General features: G+C 42.2%; 1 protein-coding gene across 1 annotated transcript in view; it reads right to left on the reverse strand.

The window, feature by feature from the left end:
* The window catches only part of RIF1 (replication timing regulatory factor 1), a 30,566-nt gene extending 19,274 nt beyond the window's left edge, over nt 1-11,292 (reverse strand). Inside the window, exons 1-10 of the mRNA XM_074146098.1 lie at nt 11,186-11,292; nt 9,713-9,791; nt 8,770-8,866; nt 7,076-7,206; nt 6,494-6,588; nt 5,032-5,221; nt 3,044-3,136; nt 2,808-2,946; nt 1,386-1,537; nt 472-592 (exon numbers count right to left, since the gene is read on the reverse strand). Of these exons, the coding sequence (XP_074002199.1) occupies nt 472-592; nt 1,386-1,537; nt 2,808-2,946; nt 3,044-3,136; nt 5,032-5,221; nt 6,494-6,588; nt 7,076-7,206; nt 8,770-8,866; nt 9,713-9,791; nt 11,186-11,292 (1,204 nt within the window). The remainder of the gene's footprint in view (nt 1-471; nt 593-1,385; nt 1,538-2,807; nt 2,947-3,043; nt 3,137-5,031; nt 5,222-6,493; nt 6,589-7,075; nt 7,207-8,769; nt 8,867-9,712; nt 9,792-11,185) is intronic.
* Nucleotides 11,293-13,130: the final 1,838 nt, after the last annotated feature.

Below are 13,130 nucleotides of genomic sequence, written 5' to 3' on the forward strand. Positions count from 1 at the left end.
GGGCTTTCCACACAGAGAAGAAAAAGAAGCCGTTCCTTATCTCAGGCACTTAGATGTTAAGCTCAAATAGGTGTGATTTCACATGTAGCTAAAGTATCAGAATTACTGACGTATCACAATCACTGGGTCACTGCTCAGGCAGAAATTAAAAATGCTACAGAAATGAGAATGGCATATATAAACGGTTTTTCATGTATGTGCTAAGTTTCCAACCAATGCTCCCTTGCAAAAGCGAACACAATTCACTAAAACCTGTCCTCACCACAATTTGACCAGAACAATTTTGGAAACTTGAAATACTGACTACAACAGCCTAATTTCATCCAATGTAAATCACCACCTCTGAGCTCTCCAATGAACATGCAGAAAAATTACTGTTTTCAATAATAATATACAGCAAAAGAAAAAGCATAAACACGTTAAATAGGCCGGATTACTTGCTGCATCCAGAATGGGCTTGTACTTCAGTACCTGATTTCGATGCAGGGGTTGCCAAGGCCAAGCTTTGGTTGGCTGGTGCCCGCGAGGGAGTTCCTTGCAACGGAGCGGAAGAATCTAAACTTAAAGTACTTTGGATTAACGGTACACAAACCTGCAAGGATACCAAACCGCAGGGAAAATAGGTATGAGATACAAGCCATAAGCCAAAGAACCACACGCTTCAAACATCATATAGACTGTACTGTTGTTCACAGCATCAATTTCAGTTGATGAAACTCGGTTTCAGAGTTTATGAGTACTTCATTTTAAAAATAACAATATTTTTAAGATGCTATTTAAAATATGCACACCAATACACGGATTAGAAATGGCTAGATCGAACAAAAACTCCTGTTAGAATGATCCAACTGCACCATATCTAAAACGCTAATTGGTTTTTTTTTTTTCAAGTTTAATTAAATGAAATTCCCAAGCCCAGTAGAAACATTATGTTCATTCCAGCTATAATGCGCGCAGTAATGAAACACCCGGATCATTTTTCTCTCTATGCATCTTTCTAAATATTCTGTGATCTTTTCAGCACGTTTTCCTATGGCAGCCTTTCCAAAGCATACACTCGCACAGCAAAAGGACAAAGCAGACCTTACACAACATGCTTGTGTCTACTATTGCTGTTCTCTCACTGGAGATTTTCTCACGTGACATGCAAACGTGCTCTCAAATCTTTAGGAACTTTAAAAAGTATATTCCCAAGCGCTCCTGCACACACACCCCCACGGCACACAAATACACAAGTCAGATTTGGTTCCTTAAGACTCTGATTTTAATAATAAACTACAGAAGGACAAAGCAGGTACAGAGTAAGTTACAGTAACGGAGAGGGGACTTGGCTTCACACACTCCACACAGGCTAATGATGCCATGGCTATTTTCGGTCGAGTTACCTGTTCAAAGTTTGCAGGCAGCTGAGGTCCCAGCCTCATGAGCAAATACCACCAGACCTCCAGTTTTGTCAGTGCCAAAGCCTCTGTTCTCACATGGATCGAGCTCAGTGGCTGCATTAGCAATTTCAGCCTTTTAGCACTGCACAATATATCTTGAAGACCAAGAAAAGTTTAATTTTTAATCAACACAAATCACAGAACAACAAAATAAGGAAAAAATTTAAACCATTAGGTTTTTTCCTAATATATTTTAGCTTAAAATTCAATTAACAATTTGCAACACTAAAATACATAGTAAATGCACCAACCTTTCAGTCTATTTTACTGCTCTAATTGTTGTCTAGAATGATCCTGGAAATAGTATTTCTTTCCAATACCAAGACTGAAATGAAATCTACTGAATATCAACACAAACAGAAGGGAATTCCTTCTTGCTTGCTATGTTAGGGAATCCTATCTGCCACAGTAAGAGAAAAACAAAACACTTGACACATATATATGCATTACCACTGCAAGAGAATAAATGATCTTAAACAGAGCCTTAAATTCTGAGGCCACAAACCATCATTTCCCACTGAAGCAGCAGTAGCTCAGCGTGTCTGGACACAAGTTTTCTTTCAACACTTGCATAGGCTTGAGCAAAGAACAACTTTTTGCCAGCTCAGCAGCACCAGAACCTGCCCACCTGCAATTCCTAAGAAAATGCTGACAGAGACTGCTCTCCCCACACTGCAACACGCACAACCAGCACCGATTGTGCCAGGGACTTTATTTTCTGATACAATCAAATTCTTTCTTAATCAATTTATGGGAATCAGATCAGAACAAATGACCAGATAGGAAACAAATTAAAATGATAATTTAAGTTAAATTCAGCTCAACTAAGAAATGTCCACATTTAGTTTTCTCTTTGGGACACACACTAAGGACAAGCACAATCAAAGTTAAAAAAATTCAAAGCCATGTGTTTTGACACAGGCTACACTTAAAAGACTTGCTCAGGTCTCAGTTATACCTTTAAAGCAACTTTTTAAACACCTCTAAAATCCTGAAACTTTACTTTTCTCCAATTAACCCACACAGTCCAAAATAAGAGCTACAGAATGTTTTATTCTCTACTTCATTGCTGTTTGGATCAACTGAAGGATTATAAAACAAAGGTTTGTTAATCTTATTCTATTAAGTTCTCCTAACAGAAAAAAAAAAAAATAAATATTGTTCAAACTGTCACTTTTCTTTAAAAAACCCACAGAACTTGAGTTTTACTCATATATATACACACTAGGTACGTATCACAGATATACTATGTCTATATCCAATGGTATGTACCATAGTATTGACCGCTATCAGACACACTAGTCTCTTCCACTTCTGTAAAGTGACAGTAGTCAAAACAATTCACGTTAACTTTTTTAAATCTACCTGGATTTAGAGCAAAATTATCTATTAGACTCTTCCATGCAATGAAGGCTATTTTCTTTACCACTGGTGAGCCACTACGAAATCCCAGTTCCTCCAGTTGCAGCAACGAGTTGATAAAACTGCCACTACGGTGCAGGGTCTGAGGATAAAGAAGATCCCAATTAAGATATTTATGTTGTTAAAAAATTCCTTCCCTAAAGATTCATGAGTGTAAAACTTACTGCTCTTCTGCTTACCTTTCCCAGTAATTTGACAAACAGCGGCCATAATTTTAACACGTAAGTCTCATTTTTTGTAGAAAACAATTTCTGAAGCTCTGAAATTAATTTCTGCAGACAGAAAGAAACATAATTTCTACAAGAAATACATTCAAAGTATCCTAAGTACTACATACTCATACCGATATCTGGAGACACAACCAACGTGGAACCAAGCTCTTTCTAGATTAGAAGGATTTAATTCTGTACCACACAGCATTTGCTGGCAAATCAGTTGAATGTTGCTACCATCTCACTACCTTCTTAGTTGAAGTTTACAGTTGGTTTCAATCATTGTGATAGTGCCAACCAAAAAATCAAAACCCATTTCCTTAAATACTTGTAGTCTCTCTAATTGTCAAGTCAAAACACACTGTGACCCTAAATAAACACCTTGTTTGGGGTTTTTTTGTAAACTTACTTCACTTCAGCAGTGAATAAGGCAAAATAATTTAGCCTACAGTTCTGGAAGTGAAAGGGAACATGAAAAGCTTCATCAAAAAGACCAAGGGGGCTGTTACTGAATAGGGTGAGGAATCTATTAACGGAGATAGAAAACGCTGAGGTCCTCAGTGCCTTTCTTGCCTCCACCTTTACCCTCAGGCCTCCAACGTCTGTCTCCCATTACCTTTGCTGGTGGCTACACAGGTACCACCCATGGTAGAGAAGAACTGAGTTGAGGACTACAAAAGACACAAATCCATCCAACTCTACATGGTGTATCCAAAAATGCTGAAGGAGAAGGCTCATGACACAACAAGGCCACACTACTATTTTTTAAGAGGTCACTGTAGAGACTCCCCAGCGTTCAAAACCCAACCAACCAACGGCAAAAAAAAACCCGCAAAAGAGAGGATCCAGAGAATTACAAGGTAGCCAATCTCAGTCCCTTGCCTGGAAAAATTATGGAGCAAATTCCCTCAGAAGCCATCTCTAGGCACATGGAAGAACAAGAAGGTCCTTACCAACAGCCAGCATAGTTTCACCATAGGCAAAACCTGCTTTTCCGACTTGACTGGCTTCTATGAGGAAACATCTGGTTTTACAGATGCAGGGAGGGCAGATGTTCTCCACCCCAACTTTAGCAACTTTAGACAATCTCTTCCATGTAGATCAGCTGGGGAGATCCAAACTAGTCAGATGACAAGGTGTGTGGCTGGACTAGCAGGCTCAAAGGCTAGTGTCAGCAGTTCAGAACCCAGTTTATGTGTGTGATTTATGAAGGGTCAACAAGGGCTGAGATGATTTAACACCATCAATGACTCAGGGGGACAGAGCTCATGACAGAAGAGCTAGGCTTGTTTATCTTAGGGTGGGAGGATTATAATTGCAGTCCTCCATTACTTATAGCTGGATTTAAGGAAGAAGCCAGATGCTTCAGAAAAGTACTGAAAGGACTGGAGGCAACAGACACAAGTTTCAACAAGGCAAATCCTATTTTTACCATGAGGGTGATTAAACACTGGACCAAGCTGCCCAGACAGGTTGTAGAGTCTCCATCCTTTAACATATTCAAATCTCAACTGGACACGGCCCTGAGCAACCTGGCCTTAACTTTGAAGCCAACCTTGTTCTGAATAGGAAGCTGAGCTAGATGATGCAGGTTACTGCCACACCAGGTTTTGCTGATTCTAATTCGGTAAACAAATTCTCTTAAGAGACAATAAAAGTTTAATGATATTTATGACAAGACAGGTATCTTGTTTTAAAAATTTAAAAACAACAAGCTATTTTCCTGATCAATGATCCTTGTCAGAAACATAATTTCTTTTTTATACACTTGTCCTACATTTACATTGCTGTTACAGTGATTTTTCTGCTGAAACTGCAGCCATCAAGAAGCTGCTGTCAATGCACAGTAGCTTTTTGCTGCCACTATCTACACTGTAAATAAAATTAAAGCCCCCCCGACCAACCAAGAACACTGATTACTACTCCTGTTGCCTCTACACAGCTTTTCCACTTACTGTGGTCATTAGGTGCTCAGTGATGGCCGCTACCTCCTGCTGTTTCTGGAGGAGCAGTGGCATGCCCATCTCCAGAGCGGTGGCACCTCGTAACTGCACCTTGTGAGCCGAATGGACGACCAGAGGAATGATCAGCTTTGCCCACCTCACAGCCTCCTCTCCCATCTGGGCTGGAGTTTGCTCCATTAAGCTAGATCCAAAAAAGAAATATAGGTATTACAAGTCTCCAACAGACATACTTCTCAGACACTCAAAGATAATCTTAGTATCAGCAATAAATGCTCTAATTCAACATATGATTTACAGGAAACCGTTCCAGACAATTTTATTTTTCTAAACAATTGTATTTTGACAGTTCACTTAAAAACACAATTCTGAAGCATTATTTCAGACAAACCTCTCCAAAAGCAGAATAGACTGACATTTAGTTGTCCTTTCCATTCTGTCACAACTTTCTGGGCAAATGAGCTGAACGGGGAGCCTGAAGGAAACACACCATCGCTCCCTTATCAAGGAGTGACCAAGTACAAAGTTGGCTTATTAACCATCCCTTGTGTGTTTTTAGTGGTCCAGACCAGCTCCAACAGGCCTCGTGCGCCGAAAACAATATACGCCTGCTTTTGAAAAACAACCCAAACCCTGAAACAGCACAGGTTTGCACAGACTCAGGGGACACTGGCCTAGTCGAGTGTTATCTTATCCCTCTGTTCCTGAGCTGTTACAGCACAGTATGACAAACAATTCCATTTCTTTACACCATCACACAGGAAAGCTAACGAGCTTAGAGAATGCTTAAAAAAGAGTAAAGCTAGAAGCTCAGCACATCTAATAATAAAGAAATTAAATTAATAATAAGTATTAAGACTAAGTAAAGATAAATGTGACTATTCAGCACTGCTGACGAAAACAACACATTCCTGGTATTGCTCCTAAAAGGTACCCTCAGCAGTGTTATAAGAAACATTAAAGTAAAATTTGTAAAACACCACATCGACATTTTTAAATAAAACCCCATACAATGGCTGAGAACTTCTCAACCAGGTAGGTTCTGAAAACAAAAGCTAGAATGTAAGAACATGACTTGTGAAGCCCAAATGACACTTTGGAAATGATTCCCAATAAGCCATTAAAAACGAAAGCAGTGAAAGTTTATCTGAATATTGATTACTTTCTGTGTCAAAATCAATTGTGGTATTATCATTAATGGAATATTTTGCAAATGAAGTGGTTCAGGAGAACCACAGGCAAAGAGACAGAGACAGAGATGGTAGTTCACACCACTCCACTCTGCTGTACTGACTGTAACACCACACACTGTGGGGAAAACAGTCTTGAACGTATTGAACCATTCAAAGAGTGTTGAAAAAATTTTCTTTAGAATTCTTAGTGCCACTAACACTTTGTTTCAATAGTCTCCCCCAAAAACTAAGCATCTATTTTAACAGAATTGCAGTGCACGTACCGTATAATAACATTTAGTGCCTCATATTCAACCACCATAGACTGTACATCTCCTTTAGTAAGTATCGTTTCCAGCGTAGAAATGATATTGGACACCTGAGGAAATAAGGACAACATTAGAGTGAGCACCCAAGTACAACTATTTCCATGAGGAGCCGGAATTATGAAATTTGGGTTCCCAGGACTGTGCCCTGTGTTTGGATTACGCTCGGTCTAGTTTTAAGGTTAGAGCAAACTGAGCAAGTGTGACCAAACTGGAGGATTAACAGCATTTCTCCCCTGTGCTGCTTCACTGGCATCTAATACAATTGCTCATGTTGCATCTTCCCCCTCAAGAGAAGCAACGATTCGTTGGCTCTTTTCCCTTTGTAGCTGCCATTAGAATTTTTCCTAATTTTTGGCATTAGCATTTCTAATTTTTGCCATTAGAGCTTAGGCCCTATACCTGGCTGTCAAATTCAATGGAAAACGATCTTCAGATTTAAAACCTACTAAGTGGAGAGTGACCAAAAGATTGCACAAGCCTCATCCCCCTAGGAAATCAGGCCACAGAAAAAAAAAAAGAAAAAGCAAAGAAACTTACCTCTTTTTTAACAATTTCAGAAGGAAACGCCTGCTTAGAGATCACCCAAAGTGCCCGAGTGCGAGTGTTTTTGTCTGAAGTTTTTACAGCAACACTGTTCACCGTTGAAAGCAAGTCTCGTACTTCAGTTGCTGAAAACAGAATGCATGGCACTTAAATTCTGTTCATGCAATTCTAATCAGTTTCTTAATCAGCAAGTTTTAGGTCATTTTGGGACCTACATACTCATCGTGAGACTTATATGCAATTAGGAAGACAGATGGAGAAGTCCTGTATTCATTTAAAATTCAAAACTAACGATGTCTGATTTCTTACAAATTTGGGCTTTGTAGGTAAATGATCTCACTAGCAGAGAAACGTAAACTCACATACGCTCCTTTCCTCGATCAAGAGTACACATGCTTTTTGTCCTCTCTCCCTAACTCTTCACTGTTTTCAGGACTTTATTTCTGAAAAGGACATTCTCTAACAAAACTGTCTGCAATTTATCACCTGGTTAAAAAAAAGTTGTGGGGGAAAGGAAACGGACCACACAGGCATTATTATAGATGCCTCATTCTCACAGGAAATCGGGCAAAATTTTGCATAACAGGAAAATAAGACACGCTGAAAATTGAGTAGAAGAACTGGAAGAATCTATTTCAATAAACAGAATGGCAGTCACATGAAAAAATGCTCTCTGCTCATCCACATGTATGATTTTGCTCTGTCTTGCCCGAGATTAAGTTCCTCTCTAATAAAGGTCATTCCACAACATTTGCTCAAGAGTATTTAACACTTCTCAGAAGAAAAAGAAAGAATAATTGACAGTATGCTGTTATTTGTTATTACCATTTGAAGAGTCACTATAGACTCCAGCAGGATCAAGGCACCACACAACAGCCAATCCACAATACATTTCCTTCTGTGCCCACGAAAGACAACCACACAACCCGTCTCACACACACAAACGCACAGAGTAGCAGCTTCTGGTTGTGTTACTTCCACTGGATATGCCTGACCCCTAAAACATGTAACAGGTACCTCTGAGGACTTGGACATTAGCTCTCCCCTATTAACAAAATCCAGTGTTTTTAACCTTCATACATAGCCTCAAGTTCTCAGCAGCAAAAACTTTTGTTAGAGGTATTTAGTGCTTTCTAGGAATGTAGGCCATATGATTTTGGATAACTTTAAATTATTTTAATAGGAAATATTTACCAGCACAATATTTGGGGCTGGACTAGATGACCTTTAAAGGTCCCTTCCAACGCAAACCATTTTATGATTTAATGTAACAACCAGGAATCACCAGGTAAAGACTGGAAAACACTGAACAGCACTACACTAACCGCACACAAATTCTACAAACAAAAAAAGTGTTCTTCAGTCTTTTTCCACCTGGACATATTTTTTGATTACTTGTTCCACAAAACTAATTACAGTACCTAACTGCTAAAAAAGCCTTTAGTGAAACTAGAAGTTAGTAAAACTGTAAAAAAAACCACTACAATTTTTTGTACAAGATGGAATTAATCAACTGATCACACTGCTTATACTAGAGACAAAACCACTGCACCGCTTGGGAACTGTAAACTTGGTCAAAATTAAAGTATATGCTAACAAAGACATAAAGATACATATATATACACACATACATATATATATACACCCACATACACTATGAGCATCCACACTGAAGTTTGTTTGCTTACCAGATAATGCAGATGTAACACTTGAATTAAAAACACAGAATCCTAACGCCTGTAAAGCTGCATTATTTAGCTCTGAGTTTTGACTAGAAATGTGTGCCTGAAAAAAAACATATACATAAAGTCTTAGTTTACAGAAGTAGCTGTGAGGTATTGTCTCAACACCAACATTTCTGCTCAATGAAGCGAGAGCTGTCAAAAGCAAACACTTGATGAAAAAATGCACACCTGTAGGAAACCCTTCCTGACTGTATACACTCCAAACCAATAAAACAGTTTGAGGTTCTGAAGACATTTTTGCTCTCTGTAATTTAGACATCTTTACTTTCCCAGGTTGCCCAAAGAAGTTGTGGATGCCCCATCCCTGGAAGTGTTTAAGGCCGGGTTGGATGGGGCTTTGAGCAACCTGCTCTAGTGGAGGTGTCCCTGCCCATGGCAGGGGGGTTGGAACTCGATGATCTTTAAGGTCCTTTCCACCTCTAACCATTCTATGATTCTACGAATTAAGTTCTCAACATCCAAAGTTCTTTACTTCTTCACTTGCCATGTACTACCACTTCACTCTCCAATTGTTTTTAAACATCCAAAACAGAGGGGAAAAAAGATGGCTAAGAACAGTCTTTACATTAATCTTCAAAAAAAAAAAAATGATATTTACCACATATTCCAATTTCCAGAAGCGTTTCTATAGGCAGAACATATCGTATCTCTTCTGGCTGGAAGATCAGGTTTGACTGCATAACACGGCCTGAACATATCCAAGACCTATTTTTCTGTAGTAATTTCTAATAATACGGAAAATATATTTTGCCAACAAACCCTACTGTATGTCATTAGCTTTAAGTCTTATTAAATGAACTCGAATTCAAGTCTTACAATGGCCACTGACCTTGAGCACTTAAACATAGCTTTGTTCACTGAAGAAAACTGAATGGAAAAGACATACCTTAAACACTTTGCACAGTTTAGGAAAGTGTTTTTTGACATCTGCAGTGAATTCTTTGCCTTCCTCACCCGTCAAGCGGCTTCAAGGAGCAGAAGGAAAAAAGCAATATTCACAGGTTAAACATGTTATAATTGACATAACTTTAAACTTCTACTCCACAATTCATTGTCTAGTAAAGAACTTGTTTCTTTCCTTACAAAGCTAAAACACAACACTGAAGAAGCGAAAGAGCAAAAATGCCAGTCACCACAGTTAGTTTGACGTATCAGTAAAAGTCTTAAAGTACACACGTCCTAATATATTGGAAAAAGTTAAGTGACTAATGATCCATTTCGTGTGTTTGTAAAAATCATTATGGGCTTTCACTTTTTATCAACTTTTATAAAAACATTAAGAGTTAATATGCAAACTCTAAATGACTGCTGAAAGAAAATTTGATAGACTTTCCACAGAAATACATCAGCTTAAACAGCACATTCCTCAAAAGCAGTTCTAGAGTGCAAGCTCCCCAACTCCAGGAAAATTCTGGTTTGACAACCAGCAGTGATGACTTTGCATATACCTGAAGAACATCCATAGAGAAAAGCTATATAAAACGTTAACTTATCAGTTTCATACAGCAAAAAACCAACCATACTAAGTGCAATCATCCAGAAGACAACTTGAGGAATCTATTGTTGCTTAATACTACCTTTAAGTTAGGCTGGGATTTTTTGTCAGTTGCTACTGGAAGCCTGTGAAACGTTCTAGAGAGATCACTATCACTGACATCTAAGCAGCTAGAGCTTTAAAAATTACTACAAAACCAAAAGGCAGGAACTCAAGGGAGATACTGATGGAAAGCTACATATATATGTACATATATATATGCCTTTGCATATATATGCTAACAAGTTCGAAAGAGCTAGGTAACTGCAGAACCTCATGGTTAAGAAGTACCTTCCAGAAAGAAATCAACTAAGACACGATCATTCCAAAACGCGAAAACACTACAGCAAACCTAACCTTTCCAATCATATAGGTGACATGCAAGCCTTCTTTCAGTAGGAAAAAAGTTATTATTTCCCACCACCTCCGCAGTTTCCCCAGGGAATGTAAGAGGAGGCTCTCGGATGAGCAGACGCCCTCCCCCTTCACCCCTCCATGCCGGCACATTTCCCGCTATCTCCAGCCAGCGGCCACGCAGCCCCGAGCCCTGCAGCTCCCCCCCCCCTCCCCTGCCCGTATTTCAGGCAGCGCAGAGGCTTCCCCCCATCTGCCCCGCCGTGGCACCAGCGCCTGCCCGGGGCTCCCTTTCCCCTACCGCGGCCCGGGCAACGCGGGCCGATCCCACCAGCCAAGGCCTGCAGACCATCACCCCACTCCGCGCTGGCGGAGGGCCACACAGGCCGAGGGCGGCCGCCCTCCCCTCAGGCGGTGCGAGCCTCCCCGCTCCCCTCACGCTGCCCTGAGGAGGCGGCGGCCCGCACTCACTTGGCGATAGTGAGGTGCGCGTCGGTGAGGTCCCCCAGCGGGGCGGCCGGGTCCTCCAGGGTCTCCAGCAGGGGCTGCAGGCCGGGGCGTGCGGCGGGAGCACTCATGGTGCGGCGGGCGGGGGCCGGACACCCCAGTGCCGCCAGCCCGCAGCCCAGCCGTCTCCCGGGGCAAGATGGCGGCGGGCGGGACTGGCGGCGCGCGGTCCCGGGCTGCGCCGGCCCAGCCAATGGGGAGCGCGGGGAGGCGGGGCCGGCGGCCGAGCCAGAGAACATCGAACGGGCGCCACGCGCGTTCCCCGCGCGCGGCGGAGCGCCGAGCGATGGATCGCTTCCCGCGCCTGGCGGGCACCGCCCCCCGGCGCACCGCCCCTCGCCGCTGATTGGTTGAGGGGCGCGCGAGGGGCTGTCTGTCTCGCACCTCAGGCGCTCGCCGGCTCCCGGCCCTGACAGGAGCCGCTTCGCTCTACAAATCATAGAGTCATAGAATGGTTCGGTTTGGAAGGGACCTTAAAGCCCATCCAGTGCCACCCCCTGCCCTGGGCAGGGACACCTCCCACCAGACCAGGTTGCTCCAAGCCCCCTCCAACCTGGCCTTGAACCCCTCCAGGGATGGGGCAGCCACAGCTTCTCGGGGCAACCTGGGCCAGGCTCTCACCACCCTCACAGCAAAGAAGTTCTTCCCCACATCTCAGCTCAATCTCCCCTCTTTCAGGGTCAAACCCTTCCCCCTCCTCCTAGGGCTCCCCTCCCTCATCAAGAGTCCCTCCCCAGCTTTCCTGGAGCCCCTTGAGGGACTGGAAGGGGCTCCAAGGTCTCCCCGGAGCCTTCTCTTCTCCAGGCTGAACCCCCCCAACTCTCTCAGCCTGTCCTCACAGCAGAGGGGCTCCAGCCCTCCCAGCATCTCCATGGCCTCCTCTGGTCCTGCTCCAACAGGTCCATGTCCTTCTGCTGTTGGTGGCCCCAGAGCTGGAGGCAGCACTGGGGGGGGGGGGTCTCCCCAGAGCGGAGCAGAGGGGCAGAATCCCCCCCCTCTCCCTGGTGGCCACGCTGCTGGGGATGCAGCCCAGGGTGCAGGGGGTTTCGGGGCTGCCAGCGCACACTGCTGGGGTGTGTTGAGCCTCTCATCTACCAACACCCCCAAGTCCTTCTCCTCAGGGCTGCTCTCCAGCCATTCTCCACCCAGAATCATATTTATCTTACCGGAACTTATTTACTGCTTTCAGTCAAGAAAAATGTTTCAAATCCTCAAAAGTTCTCAAGAAATAAAGATAATTCATTGGAAACAGGACACGATTAAAACAGAGGTAGCTTTAATGCTGCTTCAGACTGAGGAATTTAAACTGAAGTTAAAAATATACGGAGAATGATTCCTGTTCATCAACTCGAAAGTACAGTCTTCTTAAAACCTATGTAAACAACATACAGCATCTCCACAGGATCTTCCTACGGATTTGCTGGTACTTGGTTACCAACTGCTTCTGATGCTTCATCTCACCAGTTTTATTATCGTTACCAAGTCCTTCATTTGGTTCGTCACTAGCGAAACCAGAGAAGTAAAAGGAACTCGAACAGCTCTTCTCCGGCTGAGGAAACCCTGACAAAATTCATTGAGCGGTCTCTGATTCATCTCACAATAAAATTACGAAGATCGTGGAATTGATTCTATGCTTTTCGTGCTGCTTCCCAATCTTCTGTCTTCAGACAATTACATGGGTGGCTGCTGAGCCATCCACAAGATTAATTTATGTATCTTAAAAATAAGCTTACTCTAAAGGAAAATAAGCATAGAACAGCATCTCAAATTTAAAAATAACTGCAACGGTCGCACAAAAATTTTGTTCAAATGGTGCAAGAAATGAGGAGAAGGAGCAGTTTATATAGAAAAATATTTTTAAAATCTTTGGTAACAATGAATTCTTCAGATTTTTACAGTACTCGTAATG

The sequence above is a fragment of the Numenius arquata genome, chromosome 3 (assembly GCF_964106895.1).
Source record: "Numenius arquata chromosome 3, bNumArq3.hap1.1, whole genome shotgun sequence".
Taxonomy (NCBI): domain Eukaryota; kingdom Metazoa; phylum Chordata; class Aves; order Charadriiformes; family Scolopacidae; genus Numenius; species Numenius arquata.